The sequence below is a fragment of the Ooceraea biroi genome, chromosome 6 (genome assembly GCF_003672135.1).
Source record: "Ooceraea biroi isolate clonal line C1 chromosome 6, Obir_v5.4, whole genome shotgun sequence".
Taxonomy (NCBI): domain Eukaryota; kingdom Metazoa; phylum Arthropoda; class Insecta; order Hymenoptera; family Formicidae; genus Ooceraea; species Ooceraea biroi.
Window position 1 is genome coordinate 9,785,949 of NC_039511.1, and position 20,181 is coordinate 9,806,129.

The 20,181-nt window shown below is 29.9% G+C and overlaps 4 protein-coding genes and 4 long non-coding RNA genes across 25 annotated transcripts in view; 3 read left to right on the forward strand and 5 right to left on the reverse strand.

The window, feature by feature from the left end:
- Nucleotides 1–20,181, reverse strand: part of LOC105286974 (CCR4-NOT transcription complex subunit 6-like) — a 601,608-nt gene that overhangs the window by 107,570 nt on the left and 473,857 nt on the right. The window lies entirely within an intron of this gene.
- LOC105286934 overlaps nucleotides 1–20,181 on the reverse strand; it is a 65,682-nt gene that overhangs the window by 38,697 nt on the left and 6,804 nt on the right. The window contains exon 3 of one of the 3 annotated variants that reach the window (XR_002193911.1): nucleotides 18,694–18,818. The exons of 1 other annotated variant lie outside the window; for it this stretch is intronic. This is a non-coding gene — a long non-coding RNA (uncharacterized LOC105286934). Of the gene's footprint in view, nucleotides 1–18,693; nucleotides 18,862–20,181 lie in introns of those variants that run through there. One more of the 3 variants, XR_002193909.1, reaches the window with a different exon arrangement.
- Nucleotides 1,142–5,478, forward strand: LOC105286930. Of its 8 annotated transcripts, none has more exons than XR_003406709.1 (11): nucleotides 1,142–1,734; nucleotides 1,930–2,058; nucleotides 2,182–2,299; nucleotides 2,715–2,976; nucleotides 3,125–3,256; nucleotides 3,539–3,629; nucleotides 3,907–4,043; nucleotides 4,229–4,368; nucleotides 4,858–4,912; nucleotides 4,992–5,240; nucleotides 5,453–5,471. XR_003406709.1 is itself a non-coding variant. In XM_020034169.2 (10 exons), exons 1-10 carry the CDS (start codon nucleotides 1,567–1,569, stop codon nucleotides 5,472–5,474), a joined length of 1,245 nt encoding a protein of 414 aa, XP_019889728.1. In that variant the 5' UTR covers nucleotides 1,142–1,566; the 3' UTR covers nucleotides 5,475–5,478. The 8 variants fall into 8 exon arrangements, 4 of the variants coding, with proteins under 4 accessions (XP_019889728.1, XP_011350538.1, XP_026826481.1 ...); XR_003406707.1 differs by having other exon boundaries at nucleotides 1,939–2,058; nucleotides 4,995–5,240; XR_003406708.1 differs by having other exon boundaries at nucleotides 1,939–2,058; nucleotides 3,140–3,256.
- On the forward strand, nucleotides 5,679–14,556 carry LOC105286929. Of its 6 annotated transcripts, XR_003406705.1 has the most exons (12): nucleotides 5,679–6,022; nucleotides 6,233–6,479; nucleotides 6,692–6,811; nucleotides 6,950–7,067; nucleotides 8,223–8,484; nucleotides 8,620–8,736; nucleotides 9,015–9,105; nucleotides 9,411–9,565; nucleotides 9,703–9,835; nucleotides 9,921–11,016; nucleotides 11,214–11,333; nucleotides 11,504–12,596. XR_003406705.1 is itself a non-coding variant. In XM_026970651.1 (9 exons), exons 1-9 carry the CDS (start codon nucleotides 10,786–10,788, stop codon nucleotides 14,438–14,440), a joined length of 1,275 nt encoding a protein of 424 aa, XP_026826452.1. In that variant the 5' UTR covers nucleotides 9,886–10,785; the 3' UTR covers nucleotides 14,441–14,556. The 6 variants fall into 6 exon arrangements, 4 of the variants coding, with proteins under 4 accessions (XP_019889734.1, XP_019889735.1, XP_026826452.1 ...); XM_026970651.1 differs by lacking the exons at nucleotides 5,679–6,022; nucleotides 6,233–6,479; nucleotides 6,692–6,811; ... (4 more) ...; nucleotides 9,411–9,565; nucleotides 9,703–9,835 and adding exons at nucleotides 12,731–12,992; nucleotides 13,131–13,247; nucleotides 13,529–13,619; ... (1 more) ...; nucleotides 14,175–14,307; nucleotides 14,393–14,556 and having other exon boundaries at nucleotides 9,886–11,016; nucleotides 11,455–11,572; XM_026970652.1 differs by lacking the exons at nucleotides 5,679–6,022; nucleotides 6,233–6,479; nucleotides 6,692–6,811; ... (4 more) ...; nucleotides 9,411–9,565; nucleotides 9,703–9,835 and adding exons at nucleotides 12,734–12,992; nucleotides 13,131–13,247; nucleotides 13,529–13,619; ... (1 more) ...; nucleotides 14,175–14,307; nucleotides 14,393–14,556 and having other exon boundaries at nucleotides 9,886–11,016; nucleotides 11,455–11,572.
- On the reverse strand, nucleotides 7,650–8,321 carry LOC113562186. The gene is made up of 2 exons (XR_003406715.1): nucleotides 8,227–8,321; nucleotides 7,650–8,088 (listed from the first exon to the last, which is right to left on the reverse strand). It is a non-coding gene; the product is annotated as an uncharacterized LOC113562186 (long non-coding RNA).
- LOC113562184 lies at nucleotides 8,357–10,009 on the reverse strand. Of its 2 annotated transcripts, none has more exons than XR_003406710.1 (6): nucleotides 9,919–10,009; nucleotides 9,673–9,830; nucleotides 8,989–9,179; nucleotides 8,768–8,864; nucleotides 8,547–8,690; nucleotides 8,357–8,449 (listed from the first exon to the last, which is right to left on the reverse strand). It is a non-coding gene; the product is annotated as an uncharacterized LOC113562184 (long non-coding RNA). The 2 variants fall into 2 exon arrangements; XR_003406711.1 differs by having other exon boundaries at nucleotides 9,655–9,830.
- Nucleotides 12,868–13,978, reverse strand: LOC113562185. Its single transcript, XR_003406713.1, has 4 exons — nucleotides 13,892–13,978; nucleotides 13,279–13,684; nucleotides 13,056–13,201; nucleotides 12,868–12,957 (listed from the first exon to the last, which is right to left on the reverse strand). It is a non-coding gene; the product is annotated as an uncharacterized LOC113562185 (long non-coding RNA).
- LOC113562181 lies at nucleotides 14,595–19,800 on the forward strand. 2 transcript variants are annotated; one of them, XM_026970682.1, is made up of 9 exons: nucleotides 14,595–15,250; nucleotides 16,030–16,149; nucleotides 16,289–16,406; nucleotides 17,214–17,475; nucleotides 17,645–17,761; nucleotides 18,597–18,687; nucleotides 19,011–19,156; nucleotides 19,336–19,468; nucleotides 19,567–19,796. In XM_026970682.1, exons 1-9 carry the CDS (start codon nucleotides 15,014–15,016, stop codon nucleotides 19,618–19,620), a joined length of 1,278 nt encoding a protein of 425 aa, XP_026826483.1. In that variant the 5' UTR covers nucleotides 14,595–15,013; the 3' UTR covers nucleotides 19,621–19,796. The 2 variants fall into 2 exon arrangements, with proteins under 2 accessions (XP_026826483.1, XP_026826485.1); XM_026970684.1 differs by having other exon boundaries at nucleotides 14,596–15,250; nucleotides 19,020–19,156; nucleotides 19,567–19,800.

The window sequence follows — 20,181 nt, forward strand, 5'->3', positions numbered from 1 at the left end:
GTGTGGAATAAGTGGTAATTCGGAGACACCAAAGGTGGATGAATATGCCATGTGCGAAAAAACTTTCCAGCCCAAAGCTAAGATGACTGAATACAAAAACCATGTATAGTTTTTTATTGCTTATTATATTCACTATTGTTTTTCGAAATTACTGTTATCGTTGAATCATGACAAATGACATTTATTTCATAAACTTTAATGGCAACTCTTCAAATACGTAAAAAAGTGAAAAGGGTTTTAAGAAAGTAAATTTTAAAAAAGGTTTTAAAAGTGAAAGGTTTAAAAAGTGAAAGGTTTTAAAAAAGTAAATTTTACATGCATCTAATATAAATTAGGTTTGAGAGGTCTTCTTTAATATATTAGATATATGCAAAAGTTTTAATATTTTTTCGTGAGTTCTCACGTTATGTTTATATCATATACAATCTAAACATTTCTGGGACTGACTTTATTAAAAATCGAGAAATTAAGGTATATAAATCTTATTAATTACAATGTTTAATATAGTCCCTCCTCCATGTCAATGCAACGTTCCTCAACATTGCAAACGTTCTTTCAACCGTTGGAAGATTCTACAGTAGTCTTTCTTTGGGACAGCCTTCAAGTCCTTCGTCACATTCCGCTGGATATCAAAGATGTCGTCCAATCACTCTTTATTTGCATTTCTAATTTAGGAAATAAAAAGAAGTCTGTCGAAGCCGACTCTGGCGAGTATCAGAAGTGTTGAAACACTGGTATCTGTTTATGAGCCAAAATCTGGGCCACGATTGTCGCGGAATATGCCAGTACATTGTCGTGCAACAGAATCCCGTTGAGTGTAGGTAATGCTTTAGACGAATGTGTCCGATTCATGCCAAAAGATAATCGGGCACCTCCAGGTAGTACTTGGCAGTAACAATGTAATTAATAAAGTTCACATACCTTGATTTCTCGATTTTTACTGAAGTCAGTACACTAACACATACCATCTTAAATAAAAGTACAAAAGATAATTTAGTGTTTCATGATTAGTACATATAAATGTCAAATGAAACTTTTTTTTATAATTAAACAACGTGTGAAAGGATTCAAACATCATGAAAGAAAATTATAAGCACAAATGTCTTCTTATTATACAATGTCATCAATTACTTACACACTGATAACTCCATAAGTGATATGTTAAAGTTAAAAGACGAAGGATATATTACGAACCAGAGATCGTACATGCGTTGAGAAGACATGTACCAAAATAAAAGTGCACGGCAAGAATGAAAAAATGCGTCAGCGGGACTTCTGAAGGTAATTCTTTTATGATATTTCTTTTCATAGTAAAAAGACATCTGTTAAATTATCTGTTAAATTTCACCCTTCGCCGAATCGATCGGCAGTTACGTACACATACACCTTCCAGAGTAATTTGTATTGCCTATAGACCGATCGCAGTACTATTTCGCAATCGTTCCATATTATACTAAATTAAAGAAATTTATGCGATCATTTATGCTAGAAAAAAAGTGGTGGATTTTCTAATCGATAGATGGTGAAAGAGGGGATAATAAATACATCCTTGCTCTTCGCCGTCACATGTGTTCAAACAGTCACGACGGAATGATTTGTCTTGAAGTTCCGTATTTTAGTCTCAATGAAATTCTTTTGCGAGCTACTGGATTATGGCCTTTTCAACAACAAAAACTCGCTCGAATTCAGTTTAGTCTATTCTTTAGTATCTTGACAACCGCTGTCATATTTCAAGTAAGGCACAACTTTCAATATATTATTATATATTACTTACATTACATAATTTATATTATATTGTTATTGCGTGAAATTCTACATTACATGCGACGAAGATTGTAAAACAAACTGTACTTTAAAGGAGAAAATTTACGATTGGCTAATTGCGAGAAAGAATAGATATTTTTAATAGATATTTTAAATGATATTTAGTGATTGCAGATAACAACATTTGCAACTTCAAAATGTACTTCAAAATTTGTCGTGAAAGTTTTGTCTTCTGCATTATCTTGCACCATGGTGGTGATACATTATAGCTCGTTCTATATCAACATCGAAACCGTAAGTTGATAGAAACCAGGATATCTGATAGATAGAAGAAATGTTATAATAACAAATCAGTTTTCTATTTCAAATTATTTTTAACATACATAAGGACAGCATGAAAAATTGTTAAAATGGCAGGTGAGAAATTTGCTGACAGAACTTCATCATATATGTGAGCAGTTAAAAGACGAAAACGAAATTGCTATTATAGAAAAATACGGCTACAAAGGAAAACGTTTCACGACAGTACTTACAGGTAAGATTACAATTTTCATGTTATACATCATTATCTATAAATTTTATCTAATATATTTGCTATATAAAAATGTGACAAAATGTTTAATATTGTTATGTAAAAGTAATCCTGATAAATGAATAGTAATTTTTTATGACTAAAGCATATTGAATCTCTGAATAGAAAAGATACGTCATATATATGCAACTTTAGTGAAAAACATATTCAATATTGAGTAAAATTATGTACGAACTAAATAAAATTATAAAGCATTCTTCAAAAGAAATGTAACTAAAATTCATTATAATTATATATAATGAATAATTCAATTATAATTATAATTGAGGAAAACACATATTATTTGCAATGTACATATAGTAAAAGGACTTAAGTATTAAATATTGGAAATTTCAACAACAATTTTTTACATTTCTAGCGCTCTCTGCTAGTTTCATATTTGCTGTTCTTGTCAATCAGTTTTGTCCAGGCATTTTTGATGTTATTCTGTCTATAAATAAATCTCGATCACATCACTTATATCTCAAGATGGAATATTTTCTTGATCAAGAAAAGTATCTCTATTTCATTCTACTTCACATAAGCCTTGCAATTAGTATAGCAGTAGCTGTATTAATAGCAATAGGAACAATGTTCATTGCGTATCTTCAACATACTTGCGGAATGTTTAGAATTGCTAGGTATGAAAATGAACAAGAAGACATATTCAGCAAAATCATGTTTTTCAACTTATAAGTATGTTTATAAACTAATTAACGAAAAAATTTATTTATTTCAAAACAAACATAACACTTCATTATTTGAAAAATTGGTATTTAATTTCAACAGATATACTATTTACAGTTATCGTATCGAATATGCTATGGGAGTTGATATGTTACAAAATATTTGTTTAACAAATGAACATTTGGTATACAAAGGTATAGTTTGTGCCATAAATATTCATCGACAAGCTACAAAGTTCGTGTTCTTCTTAAAACATTCCAAAAGTCTTTTGCATACTTTTCGCTATAAACTTTATTCAAAGTAAAATTATATAAAATAAAATATTGATCACATATAAAATTTTATTGCAATTTGACAACTGTTTCGTATCATCACGCCCTTGTATGTATTCAAAACACTAACAATTGTTATTCATTAATCAGCAAAGACTCATGATGTAATTCAACAATTACTTATATATGATATGTATGTACATAAGGACTGTGTAAACATGTAATAGCAATTTTTTTTTTTAAGATTGTCTAAGTGTTTAATATCTAATTTTGATACAACATACTTCTTTTTGGTAATAATGTCAGTAATCTCATTAAGTCTTAATCTTTTTCAAGTAAGTGCCCAATGTAGTTATTCTTTTGTTTTTATATGTACTATATTAATATTTCATAATATTGTTTTTATAATCGAGAAATATTTTCACTAATTTTTCTGGTAGATAATCTAATAATATTTTTAATTAATCAATGCATAGTACTTTATTAATTCTACATACTTTAATCTCTAAAAACTAGCGCTAAAAAAGGAATTAATTAAACAGGCATGTAAAGTAATTATTGATGTTCACACTGATTATTGTATAATCCAAGCTCTCGTCTTAAATTTTTCAGGTTGCAACATTTCAAAATGATATTTCGGAGATTGTTTTACCTATGATAATTATATTTTTTATTAGTATGTATTTATTCTTCGGCAATTACATGGGGCAGCATATAACGGATCACAATAATCACGTATTTGCAACGGTGTAAATATTTTCATTAGATTCAATTATAAATATTCTGTATAATGATTCTTTGTTAACCTTTTAAACCAAAAGTAAAAATTAACATAGTTTATAGAATAAGTAAATGTATAAATTTGATAAACATTGATAAATCTTGATATCGCAATCATCATATTATTTATTTGTTGTTTGATGTGATCTGATAGGTACAACGTTCAATGGTACATGTATCCACTACATGTACAAAAACTGATGTTATTTTTATTACAAAGAGGTGGTAGAGAATTTCATCTAACGTGCGGTGGACTGTTCGTAGCATCATTCGAATGTTTTGCCACGGTAAAAAGTAAGAGTGAGAGAGAATGAACGGGAAGGTGCGGGTAGGGGAGAATGAAAGAGACAGAGAGAGACAGACAGAGAGAGAGAGAAAGAACGTGAGAGAGAGGAAGAGGGTGGGAGAGAGGGAGGGAGGGAAGAGGGAGATCATGTAATATTGGATCAGTCATACATGTAGTACATCATATAAATGTAATACGGGTAGCAATGTCGTAGAGAATGTCTAGTTATAGATTTAGTAGTGATGATGATTACTTCGTTGATAAATTATTTATTTCTACTAAATGTAACATAGTAAACTTTGATGCAAACATCCGAATCGAATTTTTTGATTGACTCAACACATACATACATACACACACACACACACACACACACACACACACACACACACACACACACACACACACACACACACTTTTATATGAAATGTATAAATAATATATGACAAATATAAAATAATATATGACAAATAAAAGGAAGATATTGTCCGTTTCAGTTAGTGAAGACCGCAGTGTCTTATTTTACTGTCATATATTCCATGCAATGATCAGGTAAGATGGATAAAACGATGACAAATTGTTGTATTAGATTTTAAATTTAAAATATAAAACACACATTTTTCTGAACAAGCAGGACAAGTGGCGAACTACAAACAAAAGTCACGAAAAATAGGAACGACTTGAAAATTATTTAGATACTGGTCCATGAAATTGTGTTAACAATGACTGACAATTAATTTATAATAATAAAATGACTGATAACAATGAAGTAGATGCGTTGGATACATTACAACTGAGACAACTGATCACATGAAAATAAACATATAAAATCCTTGTTAGAAACCACAATACAAGCAGAATTAATTTTGCACAAATTATCGTAATATAAATATGCAGAAATTTCATGCGATAAAATAAAAGTATTAGGTCATTACGAAATAATCCGGATTACATCTAAATGTCAATGAATCAAACTAAACCATATGCTTATACATATTTACGACAGCATAACACATTATTTAGTTAATGACCTAATCATAAAAGAAAACAGCGATAATATATTCCTTAAAGTAAAAATTAATATTTTTACAGATACACATGCGCGCCTGCGTAACAAAGAGAGAAAGAGAGATTATGGTTTTCTGAGTGAGAGAATAGAATAACTTTACTATTCTTACTGTTAAGAAAATCACGAAAATATGATTTGCTTATAATAATGTACTCCAATTTAAAAATACTACTGTCATATACGCGTGTGCGTATGTGTGTATGTATTAATTATGTTATAACTAAACATACTATATTTGTTTTATTCTGATTACAAGCCAACACACAAATTTAATATATTATATTTTTTTAATAATATCAATATATATATGATTGCATATAATTACAACAAACAGTTTAGTAATATGATTATTCTTTCGAAATATGAACGTCTAAATATACGATGACACACAAAATATTATAAATATACTAAAAACTTATGAAATCGATTAAAACTAAACTATGTTTCTCAAAATAATGTTACGTGTTTACATAGCAATTAACTCCAAGTAAGATGGTACTTCAAAGTAGACATTTCCAAAATGGACACGTACAATCAGAAAAGCGCAATCAAATAAAGACTATCACAACAGAAGCGAAAGAATGCGGCCCTGTGTGCGTTTCACAAGAAATACTCTCATCTTTTAATAAAAAATATTTTTTCTTTCTGAAACATAGCACCTGTTCCATATTATGTATTATTAAATCGATTGCTTAGCGTCATCCGTTCTAGTAATTCACCCTGCATGCACCCTACCTCATAATTGCACGTTATAGTCTACAGCAATTTACACCGAAATGAAGAAATTCTTTAAATTATACTAGAAAAAAAGTGAGGTGGAATATTTTGTCGATCGATAAAAAAAGAGGGGATAATATACGACTTTACCTTTCCTGCAGTCATATGTGCTCTAACCGTACCGACAACATGATCTGTCTTGAAGCACAATATTTCAATCTCAATAGAATTATTTTGCAATACACTGCATTATGGCCGTTACAACAATCAAAACTGGTTACATTTCAATCTACTTTAATTTTGATTATTCTAATAACCGCTATTATGTGTCAGGTAAAAACCAATACTTTTATAAAATTACCATAAATAAAACTATTTAATGACATTGACTGAATACACTAAAACAATTTAACAATTAACAACTTAACAGTTTAACAATTAAAATTTACTTCATGAATCAAGCAGTTCTATACATAATAACTCTATACATAAAACCTCTTCATAACAATTTTCATAATAATGTATTAGATATTTATTATTTGCAGATAACTACATTAATAATGTCGAAAGTAAGTCCCAAATTTGTTGTTAACGTTTTCGCTCGTGCATTTTTTTTAATGCTCCTGGTCGTACATTACAGTGCATTTCGAATTAACATAAAAAGTGTAAGTTATTAAATAATGTACCATCCACTCAGTACAATAAAAATTTTTAACAATAAAACAATATAAAACAATATAAATACAAAGCTTCTCTCATTTGTATCTATACAAACACAATAATGAGAATTATTATAATAATAGATAAAGAATTTACTTCAACAACTTCATCATGCATGTAACAAATTAACAGATAAAAACGAAATTGCAATAATACAACAGTATGGATGGGAGGCAAAACGTTATACAGCTGTACTTGTTGGTAAGATAAATTAACTGATAAGATAAGATAAGATAAAATTTGTATACAATGTCAATTATATATTCCTTTCAACATATTCATTATAGATACTAAAAAGTAATTTCAACTTACTGAAAAAACTTATATACGAGGTTTGATCAAAAAATTCCCAGAATTTTTATTTATTTATTCATCATTATTGATATGGAGCCCATCAGATATAACACTTACGCCAGCGTTTTTTCCAATTCTTAAAACATTTCTAAAATGCACCATTGTTTATAGCCTTCAGCTCGTTCAACGATTTTGTCTTTATCTCCTCTAGGATCGCAAAACGTTGTCCTTTCATGATCCCCTTCATCTTTGGAAACAGGAAAAAGTCGCAGGGGACCAAGTGCGGCGAATACGGTAGCTAAGGCATTACTACAATGTTGTGTTTTGTCAAAAATTCACGAACAAGAACTGAACTGTGAGCTAGTGCATTGTCATGGTGCAATTTCTACGAGTTGTTTTCCCACAACTGGGATCATTTTTTTCGGACTGCTTCACGCAAACGTCGTAAAACTCCCAGGTACTTCTCCTTACGTTTCTTAAGTTCCTCAATTTTTTCCACGCTTTTATTGATAGGTGATGTGCAAGGCCTTCCAACTCTCCCCCTCCTCTTCAACGTCTTCACAGCCCAAAAGCCTTCTCCAACATTTCCAACATCTTATTGTACTTTATTTTTAACACAAACTTTAATGCTTTCCTTTGTTCCGTCATTTTCAAACTTAAAACATCGCCAAGCAGTAAAATACATATTACTTCTGTGCCTGTCAAGAAGAAACTACGTATCCAAAGTGCTGAAATTTACACATATGTATCAACATCACAAACAAACATGTGTTCAATCGGATACGTATAGCGCGAGAAATTCAAAACTCCCCGAAACATTTTGATCAGACCTCGTGTATATATATAGCACAAATATAACTTATATATTACATGTATAAGTAGTATTTGGCATATTCCTTAACATTTTCAGTTGACATAAAACACGAAACTAAAAAAGAAAACAAGAATTTAATTCCTGTATGGATAACTTATATCAATTTAGAGAATGTAAAACGATTAGTAACGATAAAACATTCAGAAACATAAAGTAAAATTAATATAAACAAGAATATTGCTTTCTAGTAACCTTCTTTGGCGAAGGATCCGCTTTTTTTCTCAGTCAAATTGCAGTAGCTTTTTATGAAGTGAATTTATCTATAAACAGAACTCGACCACCTCGCTTACAAATAGCGACCGAGAACATTCTTGGTGAACACAACTTTTTTCAGTTAATTCTACTGCACATAGATACAGCCATAATTCTTGGAGAAATTTCATGGATAGCGATGGGAACATTCATGATTGCATATCTACAACATACATGCGGAATGTTCAAGATTGCCTGGTATAAATTGGGACATAAAACAATTTTGACTAGTATTTATTTATTTAAAATTATAAACCTACTCGAAACAAATATTTCTTGTCAGACAATGAAAAATAAGAAATTATTCTTTAACATTATACATATTTGTTATAGTTATCGCATCGAAAATGCGATAGGAATAAACATCTCAAAGGACATTAATCAAAAGAGAGGACCTTCGATATCTGAAAAAATAATTTGTGCAGTAAATATTCATCGGGAAGCTATGAGGTTAATATCAGAACTTTAATTTGCTACTTACTTTTCTACAAATGTATTACAAAAATAACTATGTAAATCGTAACAATAGTCATCAATATAGTTGTTACATGAAACGATCATTAAATTCTATTATTAAACTAAAGAAAAAAAAGTTTCACTATTTTATCCAGATATCATACAAAAACACTCATAAATAATATCCAATGACCCATAACATTCATGTGACAAATTAATTCATCTGACAATATACGTGTGTATTACATATAGATCTATATTTGTGTTTAAAGATTATCCGAGCATTTAATATCCATGTTTGATCCCATGTACTTCTGTTTAACAGTGTTTGCAGTGATTACGGTGAGCCTCAACTTTTCTCAAGTAAGTGTGCAAATATTAAATTGCTTAAATGTACTTCTGTACACTTCCTCGGAATTCCATTCTATTATTTCACTCTGTAAAAGGAATCTCTTCTGGTAGTATCAATAATTGTAATCAAGTAATGAGGAAATTTATATCTCGCAATAAATCAAAGTATAGCAATCATTTTCATTAAAAAAGAGAAAAAGAGAAAACTCAATATGCACTGTTCAGGATACAATGATAAAAATATACAATACAAAATACAATGATAGTCCAAGAAAATAATAGAAGACCTAATTATAATTGACAAATTCATGTTTTAGATTTCTGACATTGTAACATCTGGAGATATTCGGAAGAACATATCGGAAGCTATAATTCCTATTGCGAGTATACTCATTATTATTTTGTATGCGTTTTTTGCCAATTTAATTGGGCAGAATGTTATTGACCACAATAATGAAGTATATGATTCCGCGTAAGAGACATTTTATTAAATACACTTACCTAAATTATTTAATCGTTTTGTAAAGTTATTATTTAATCTAAAATATTTTTCTCTATTACCTTTCACACCAAACTTACAGAATCATTATTTATACACCAAATTTATAGGTACAGCATTTCTTGGTACATGTGTCCCCTCCATATACAAAAGCTGATACTGTTTCTTTTGGAAAGAAAAACTAAAGAATTTCATTTAACTTGTGGTGGATTATTCATAGCATCGTTCGAGTGTCTTGCTACGGTAACAATTAGCAACATATGTTAAATACATTTTTGTATTTCAAAGCGTACAATTATTAATTGTAAATAAATATGAAACATTACAGTTAGCAAAAGCAACAATGTCCTATTTTGCTTTTATATATTCCACAAGATGATGAAACAGAATATATCACAGAAAATAGGAAAGTGTACAAAAATATAGTCATATTTCTTATATCTAAGATACAAAAGATTATAACTCTGAGAATAAAACATCTAAAGGTTTTTCTCCTAAGAAGATAATAATAATTTTAAGATTAATTACAATAAGATTATACATTTATCAATATTAAAAGTATTATGCTGCTATGTTTATTAGTTATAGGTATTAGTTATAGTTTAGTAGTTATAACAAAACTGAGCACATTATTGCACTACTTTTATTTTCATTACGCGTCAAATCACAAATTTAATGCATTATATTTCTTAAAAGCATATATGCTTGTCAAATATTATTACAAACATTTTAGTATTATGCTATAGTCATATATAATATAAATATCTGCTAACAAATAAAATAGACCAACTTCACAGCGAAGCACATAAAACATTTATCTTTCAAATAATGTTATTTGCTCTTATACAGCAATTAAACCAGTAATAAGATAATACTTTAAAGTAGATGTTTCCAAGATTGGAACGTACGTATAAGCATAGCGGAATATAATAAAGAATATCATAACGGAAATAAGAGAAACAAGCATCCCTGCGTGCGTTTCCTAAGAAATACTCTCCTATCTTAATATGACATTTTTTTCTTATATGAAATAAAACACATGTTACATTTTATGCATTATTAAATCGATTGCTTAACGTTAAGTCATTTACACTGCACCCTATTTCATCATTACACATAATTTACAGCAAATTACATCGAATTGAAGAAATTTACCTTTTAAACTATACTAAAAAAAAAAATGAGATAGAATAATGGTGCGATCGATAAAGGAAGAGGGGGAAAATAATATGCGTCACTTTCTTTCCCGCAGTCACATGTGTTCTAAACGTCGCGCTGATATGATCTGTCTCGAAGCAGAATATTTTAATCTCAACAGAATTCTTTTGCAGTCTATTGCATTATGGCCATTACAACAATCAAAACTGGTTCAATTCCAGTCGACTTTAATTTTAATTATTCTAATAACGGCTATTATGTGTGAGGTAAAACCAATTAATTTTATAAGATTACCATAAATAAAAACATTTAGTGCCATTGATTGAATACACTAAAACAATTATACTTTAAGGATTTTAATTTATATACTTCATGAATCAAGCAGTTCTATACATAATAGCTCTATACAAACAAATCTTCAAATAATTGTCATAAAAATGTATTAGATATTTATTATTTGCAGGTAACTACATTAATAATGTCGAAAGTAAGTCCCAAAATTGTCGTTACCGTTTTATCTCGTACACTTTTCTTGATGCTTTTGATCGTACATTACAGTGCATTTCGAATTAATATAAAAAGTGTAAGTTATTAAATACTGTATTATCCACTAATTAAAGCTTAACAAATAAAACATTAGAAATACAAAGCTTCTCTCATTTGTATCTATACAAACACAATAATGAGAATTATTATAATAATAGATAAAGAATTTACTTCAACAAGTTCATCATGTATGTACCAAATTAACAGATAAAAACGAAATTGCTATAATACAACAATATGGTTGGGAGGCAAAACGTTATACGACCACACTTCTTGGTAAGATAAACTAACAAACTTTTCATACAATGACAATTATATATTCCTTTCAGCATATTCATCATTATAAATACTCAAAATCAATTCCAACTTATCGAAAAAACTAATATACGAGGTTTGATCAAATATTTTCCGCAATTTTTATTTATTTCAAAAACTCTTTATTTATTCATCAATATTGATATGGTTTCCTTCGAAGTAGTTCCCATCGGTTATAACACATTTATGCCAGCGTTTTTTCCAATTTTTACAAGACTTCTAAAATGTACTTTTTTGTATAGCCTTCAGCTTGTTCAACAATTTTGCTTTTATCACTTCTATGGTCGCAAAACGTGGCCCTTTCATGATTCTCATCATCTTTGGGAATAGGAAAAAGTCGCAGGAGATCAAGTGCGGCGAATACGGTAGCTGAGACATTACTACAGTGTTGGGTTTTGTCAAAAATTCACGAAGAAGAATTGAAATGTAAATAGGTGCAATTTCCACGAGTTGTTTTCTCACAACTGTGATCGTTTGTTTCTGCTTCACGCAAACGGCGTACAACTTTCAGGTAATACTCCTTACGTTTCTTAATTTTCTTAATTTATTCTATGTTTTTATCAATAGGTGATGTACTAGACTGTCCAATTCTCTCGTTACCTGCAACGTCTTCACGGTCCGAAAGCCTTCTCCAACATTTCCAACAGCTTACTGTACTTTATTTTATTTTTAAACTTGAATGCAAATTCTTTGTTCCATCATTTTCAAACTTAAAAAATCGCCAGGCACAACAAAATACATCTTACTTATATGCCTGTCAAAAAGCAACTACGCATCCAAATCCAAATTACTGAAATTTACACATGTGTATCAACATCACACAAAAATGTGTTTAATCGGATAGGTATAGCGCGGGAAATTCAAAACTCCCCGGAACATTTTGATCAGACCTCGTGTATATATATATAGCACAAATATAAATATTACATGTATAAGTAGGATTTGGTATATTCCTTAACATTTTCAATTTACAAGAAACGCAAAACTAAAAAAGAAAACAAGAATTGAATTCCTGTTTGGATATCTTATATCGATTTAGAGATTGCAAAGCGATTAGTGACGATAAAACATTCAGAAACATAAAGTAAAATTAATATAAACAAGAATATTGCTTTTTAGTAGCTCTCTGTAGCGAAGGAACCGGTTTTTTTCTCAGTCAAATTGCAGTAGCTTTTTATAAAGTGGATTTATCCATAAACGGAACTCGTCCACCTCGTTTGCAAATAGCAACCGAGAATATTCTTGGTGAACAAAACTTTTTCCACTTAATTCTGCTGCACATAGATACAGCTATAATTCTTGGAGTAATAGCATGGATAGCGATGGGAACATTCATGATTGCATATCTACAACATACATGCGGAATGTTCAAGATTGCCTGGTATAAATTGGGACATAAAACTCTCTTGAAATAGTGTTTATTTATTTAAAATTATAAACCTACTCGAAAAAAATATATTTCTTGTCAGACAATGAAAAATAAGAAATTATTCTTTAACATTATACATATTTGTTATAGTTATCGCATCGAAAATGCGATAGGAATAAACATCTCAAAGGACATTAATCAAAAGAGAGGACCTTCGATATCTGAAAAAATAATTTGTGCAGTAAATATTCATCGGGAAGCTATGAGGTTAATATCAGAACTTTAATTTGTTACTTACTTTTCTACCAATGTATTACAAAAATAAATATCTAAATCATAAAAATAGTCATCAATATAGTTGTTACATGAAACGATCATTAAATTCTATTATCAAACTAGAGAAAAAAAGAGTTTCACCATTTTATCTAAATGTCATACAAAAACACTCATAAATAATATCCAATAACTCATAATATTCATGTGACACATTAATATTCAGCTGACAATATACATGTGTATTATATATAGCACTATATTTGTGTTTAAAGATTATCCGAGCATTTAATATCCATGTTTGATCCCATGTACTTATGTTTAACAGTGACTTCGGTGATTACTGTGAGCCTCAACTTTTTTCAAGTAAGTGTGCAAATATTGAATGTACTTCTACACATTTCCTCGGAATACAGTTCCATTATTTCACTCTGTAAAAGGAATCTTCTCTGGTAGTATCAATACTTTTAATCAAGTACTGAGGACATTTATATCTCGGTATAAATCAAATTATAGCAATAATTTTCATTAAAAAAAAGAAAACAATTCAATATACACTGTCCAAGATACAATGATAGTCCAAGAGAATAATACAAGAATCAGTTATAATTGTAAAATTCATGATTTAGATTTCTGACCTTGTAACATCTGAAGATATTCGGAAGAACATACCGAAAGTTATAATTCCTATTGCGAGTATATTCATTATTATTATGTATGTGTCTTTGGCCAATTTGATTGGGCAGAATATTATTGACCACAATAATGAAGTATATAATTCCGCGTAAGAGACATTTTATTAAATGCACTTACCTAAAGTATTTAGTCATTTTATAAAGTTATCGTTTAATCTAAAATATTTTTCTCTATTAACTTTCACACCAAACTTACAGAATCATTATTTATACATCAAATTTATAGGTACAGCATTCCCTGGTACATGTGTCCCCCCCATATACAAAGGCTGATACTGTTTCTTTTGGAAAGAAAAACTAAAGAATTTCATTTAACTTGCGGAGGATTATTCATAGCATCGTTCGAATGTCTTGCAACGGTAACAATTAGCAACATATGTTAAATACATTTTTATGTTTCAAAGAGTAAACTTATTAATTGTAAATAAATATGAAACATTACAGTTAGCAAAAGCAACGATGTCCTATTTTGCTTTTATATATTCCGCATGATTTTGAAACAGGATATATCACAAAAAATAGGAAAGTGTACAAAACTATAGTCATAGTTCTTATATCTATGTTACAAAAGATTATAACTCTGAGAATAAATAAAACATCTAAAGGTATTTCTGCTAAGAAGATAATAATAATTTAAAGAATAATTACAATAAAATTATCCATTTATCCATATTAAAAGCATTATTCTGCTGTTTATTAGTTATAACAGAACTGAGCACATTATTGCACCACATTTATTTTCATTCCGCGTCAAATTACAAATTTAATGTATTATATTTCTTAAAAGCATAGCGGACTACACTAAAGAATATCATAACGGAAATGAGAGAAACAACAAGCTTTCCTGCGTGCGTTTCATAAAAAATACTCTCATATCTTAATATGACATTTTTTCTTGTATGAAATAGAGGACATGTTACATTTTATGCAGTATTAATGCATCAACTGCTTAACGGTAAACGTTAAGTAATTTATATCCCTATTTCATCATTACATATAATTTATAGCAAAGTACAGAGAATTGGATAAAGTTACCTTCTAAATTATAAATACAAAAAAAAGAATATGAAAGATATTCGTTCGATCGATGAAGAAAGAGGGGATAATTTGCGCCTCTTTCTTTCCCGCAGTCACACGTGTTCTGGACGTTGCACTGACATGATCTGTCTCGAAGCGGAATATTTAAATCTCAACAGAATTCTTTTGCAGTCTATTGCATTATGGCCGTTTCAACAATCGAAACTTGTCCAAATTCAATTTAATATAAGCTTGACTATTCTCGTGGGTGCTATTATCTACCAAGTAAGAAAATAATTAGTTTAGATTATCACCTATTATCTATCAGTAAAAAGGAAAAAGAGTGAGACAGAGAGAGAGAGAGAAAGAGAGAGAGAGGATGGTGATTCCATATGCTTCGTATATTAAAACTTTTGTAAATATAAACTTTTTCACACAAATATATATATAATATGTAATGTATCTAATATATATGTATAATATGTAGTATCAGAGTTCATTTGAAGAATCGATAGCTTTTTTAAAAAAGATTCAACAAAATGTCTGCTGTCGCGAACTTTACATCATTGATAAAATAATTACTTTTTTAGTTACATTTCGTAACATATGCACGATAACTATACATCTCAATTGTGTTTAATATACGAATTATTAATTACCAGTATTAATTGCATTGTAATTTATACTATGATTAATATCATAATTGTATATCAAAATATTACACATATACATTCCCGATACATTGACTAAGTTTACACGGCAACATTAATCGGGTTTAATAACATCCGTAGTTCTAAAACTGTCCAATCACAACTATTCTCCTACAACTATTGTGAAAAATGCAATGACTGTGATTGGCCAGCCTTATAACTACGTATGTTATTAAACCCGATTAACGTTGCCGTGTATGGGCACTCATTGTTAAATATTCCAAAACAATTATAGTTTACAGTTTAAAGGTTACATGCTAACTAGCCTTAAATATAAAATTTACATGCACATATGTGTATATATGTATATGTTCTTTGCACATAAACTATTAAATCGCATTTCCTATTTTGCAGATAACTGTATTTTTGACGTCAAAATTTACACCAGTAATCGCTATTAAAACTTTCTCCTGTGTACTCTTTTACACTATTTTAGTGATACATTACAGTTCATTCCGATTTAACATCAACATTGTACGTCAGTAGATAAAACATTAACCATTTGGTATAACAAGAATTTTGTTGATTACATAGTAATATGATTGACAAGCTGTTTCATGTTTTTACGTTTTTATGTATACAAACAAAATATTAAACATTACTGAAATAACAGCTAAAAGAGATGATGACGCGGCTTCACTGTGCATGCACTAAATTAAGAGATAAAAATGAAATCGCTATAATACAAAAGTATGGCAGGAATGCAAAATACTATACGGCTGTACTCATCGGTAAGACGAACTTATGGAAACGTTTATATAGTATGAAGTGTACATTCTGTTTAACATAACTAACATAACTGACGTTTATGATAAATATTTTATTCGCAAAATAATACCAACTGTTCACCGAAAAGAATTACATATGTGATATATACCTATAACATAAATTCGAATAATTATAATACTTTAAGCCGGGCCTACGTAGTTCCCAGAACGCAAGACGCAAGCCGCAAACGCAGACGCAAAATGACGCTCACGCAAGACACACATAGTCACCCTCGCGCTACACGCAACGAGTTGTTTCAACTCCAACTTTCTGCGAATGCGTTATTTCTGCGGCTGTGGTTGCGTCTTGCGTTAACTAATCAATGTCACTCAAAAAAGTCGCGCAATTTACTTTTGTTCTTGGTCATACACAAAAGCAGCGGCGTTCAATTATAGATATTCGCGTCGTGACTTGCGGGCTGCGAGCTATGTACAATTCGGCCTTTATGTACCTTTTACCATTGCCTTTCGTTTGTGATTTCGTGCTGTCAGCGTCAATCTATCTTTATTGCTCATTAAATGACAAAGATAGGCTGACTCTAACAACGCGACAGCGTATAAACCAACCCATACATAAGTATATTGGATATCTTTCAAAGAAAAAAAAAAATATATGTACACGGTATGAATTTACTAAACATATGTTACAATTCAAGTATAAATTGTAATTGTGGATATCTTGTATCAGTTTGCAAATTGCAATATACGTAACGAAACATTGAAAAACATAAAATAAAATAAGTATAAATTAGAACTCTTAATATCTTTTAGTAATCTACATTAGTGTGCACCCTCTTTTTTGGACCATTCAACTCTTAATGCCTTATTGCCATATCGTTATACCAACAAATGGATGCCGAACACATCGATTACAAACAGCGGTCGAATATTTTATTGATCAACAAAAATATTACTATGTAATTTTGCTTCACATGAATGCAGCCATATCTATTGGAATATTAACATTCATAGCAACGGGAACACTGATGATTGCGTATCTCCAACATACATGCGGAATGTTCAGAATTGCTTGGTATGATATACAAAAACTGCCACAAAATTTTACAAAACAGTGCTTATCGAATCAAGTTTATAAAACTACTATCGAAAACAGTGAAATTTACAACAATAGAAAGTACGAGAAAATTATTATTCAACACTATATATATATATATATATATATATATATATATTTGTTACAGTTATCGTATCGAACATGCGATGGAGATTAATACACAAAAAGGTAATAGTGGAAACAGCGAGTTTTCAATATCCAAGAAAATAGTTTATGCCGTACATATTCATCGAGAAGCCATGAAGTTAGTATAAGAAGTTTTTTCAAAAGTCTTTGTGTAATTTTCTACAAACTGCAATGCAAAGATGGATCACTGCAACTAAAACTACCGATATAAATAGGGAATTCCCCTCCTACAACATTGTCATTCATACATGTTGTCAAGAACATTGTCCTAAGTACCCTTTATAAAATTTTTAGCCGTCGCTCATTATTTAATAAAAAATTATTAACAAAAGTTTAATGATTTTATACGAATTTTCACCTATCCACTGCGAAGCAAGAAATTAATTTTGACAAATATCATAGTCCTCCCACATAATCTACAAGAGATTTTAGCTGTCGCTCGTTGTTTATTACAAAAGAATTAACAAAAAACGTTTAATGAATCTTTTCAACTGTCCGCGCAAAAGGAGGAGTTCCAATCTATAACATTCAACATTCGACTTAGAATAAAATCGTTGGCCAGTCATGCACATAGGACTCCAAAGGTCATAAACAATGAGCGACAGATAAAACCTTCTCCGGACTCGTCAGGGGGATGTCCTCTGTACTATATATCAAGGTCAAACTCAAGAGCATAGAAGAGAGGTCCCCTATTTGGTAGTTTTACCTAAAGGTGAATAAGTGAATCATAAAACTAGTCAAAAATGTTATTACAAGGATGAACAATTTAATATCATTACAATAGTTTTGCTAATACACAGGAAAAAATATTAACGAAAAAATATTAAAAAGAATGTTAATAAAAAAAAGAATAAATAATATGCAAAGATTCATAATGGTTTTGTAAAAATCTAATATTTATATAGGGTGATATACATGTGTATTACACACAGCACTACATTCTGTGCTTATAGATTATCCGAGCAGTTGATATCCAGGCTTGATACAACGTACTTTTGTTTAACAGTGCTGGTGGTGATTACTATGAGTCTCAATCTGTTTCAAGTAAGCCTGAAAGATGTGAATTGCCCAGATTTACTTTCCAACTATTCAGTGGAATGTCAGTTACTTTTTTCATACTGCGAAGAATTTTTCCCCAATGTAGTACCAATGTCCTCACACAGCAATGCATAGCACTTTCAGATATAACATGTAACATGTCGACATGTAGATATGTAGCTAGCAAAAACAAACTATAACAATAATAGTGTCTTCCACAAAAGAAAACACGAAACAGCAGAAAACAACCCAATATGCACCGCATATCGAATGATAACGTATAAGGGTGATGCCAAGAACAAATTTGAATTATCAAATTCACAATTTAGATTTTTCAGACTATAACATCAGAAGATAATATAATGGAAGCTACAGTTCCATTTATAAACCTACTCGTCCTTGGCCTGTATGTGTTTTTTGCCAATTTCTTTGGACAGAATGTAACAGATCACAATAATGAAGTTTATGCTGCCGCGTAAGGGACACATTTTATTAAGTTCACTTACGAAAATTTTCCTTACGAGTTTTTACATAGAAAATATGAATTCTTATTTTAGTTCGTTAAGTTATCATTCAAACTAAATATCCTCCACCTTTCATTCCATTTTTAAAAATTAACATATCAAATCATTTTACATACAAAAACGCTTCTAGATACAACATTCGATGGTACATGTGTCCTATCCATGAACAAAAATTGATACTGCTGCTTTTGCAAAGAAAGACTAGAGAATTTCATTTAACTTGCGGAGGACTGTTCATAGCGTCTTTCGACTGTCTCGCAACGGTAATATTCAACGGAATTGTCAATAGCAACATATGTTGAATACATTTTTATATTTAAATTAATAAAATTATTAACAATACAAATATAAATCATTGCAGTTAGCAAAAGCAACGATGTCTTATTTTACACTCATGCATTCCGCACGAAGATAAAGTAGAACTATATTATAGCAGGGAGAAATAGTAGATATATAAAAAATATAGTAATATGTTCCATCTTTGGGATATAAAAGATTATAGCTCTGAACATAAATAAAAGTCTTAAAGTTTTTGCTACGAAAAAGATGATAACAACATTATATATATAATTACAATAAAATTATCCATACGAAAGTATTACTGTATTGTACGTTTATTAATTATATTAGAATTGAACACATTATACTAGTTCTATTTTGATTATTCATCAAATCCAGTATTCAATGCATTTTATTTTTAACAGCAGCAGTATATATGGTCTCGTTAAATATTATTACAACAACTAGTTTGATATTATGTCATTGTAGACATACGTAGCTCTATATAAATAACCAATGACAAATAAAATAGGTCTAGTAACCAACCTCACAGAAGTGCATGAAGCATCATATCTCTGAAATAATATTATTTGTTCTTATACAGCAATTAATTGATACTAAGTTGTTACTTCAAAATATATATTACCAAGAGAGACGGGTAATAAGTATAGCAGAATAAAATAAGGAATATCCGAAC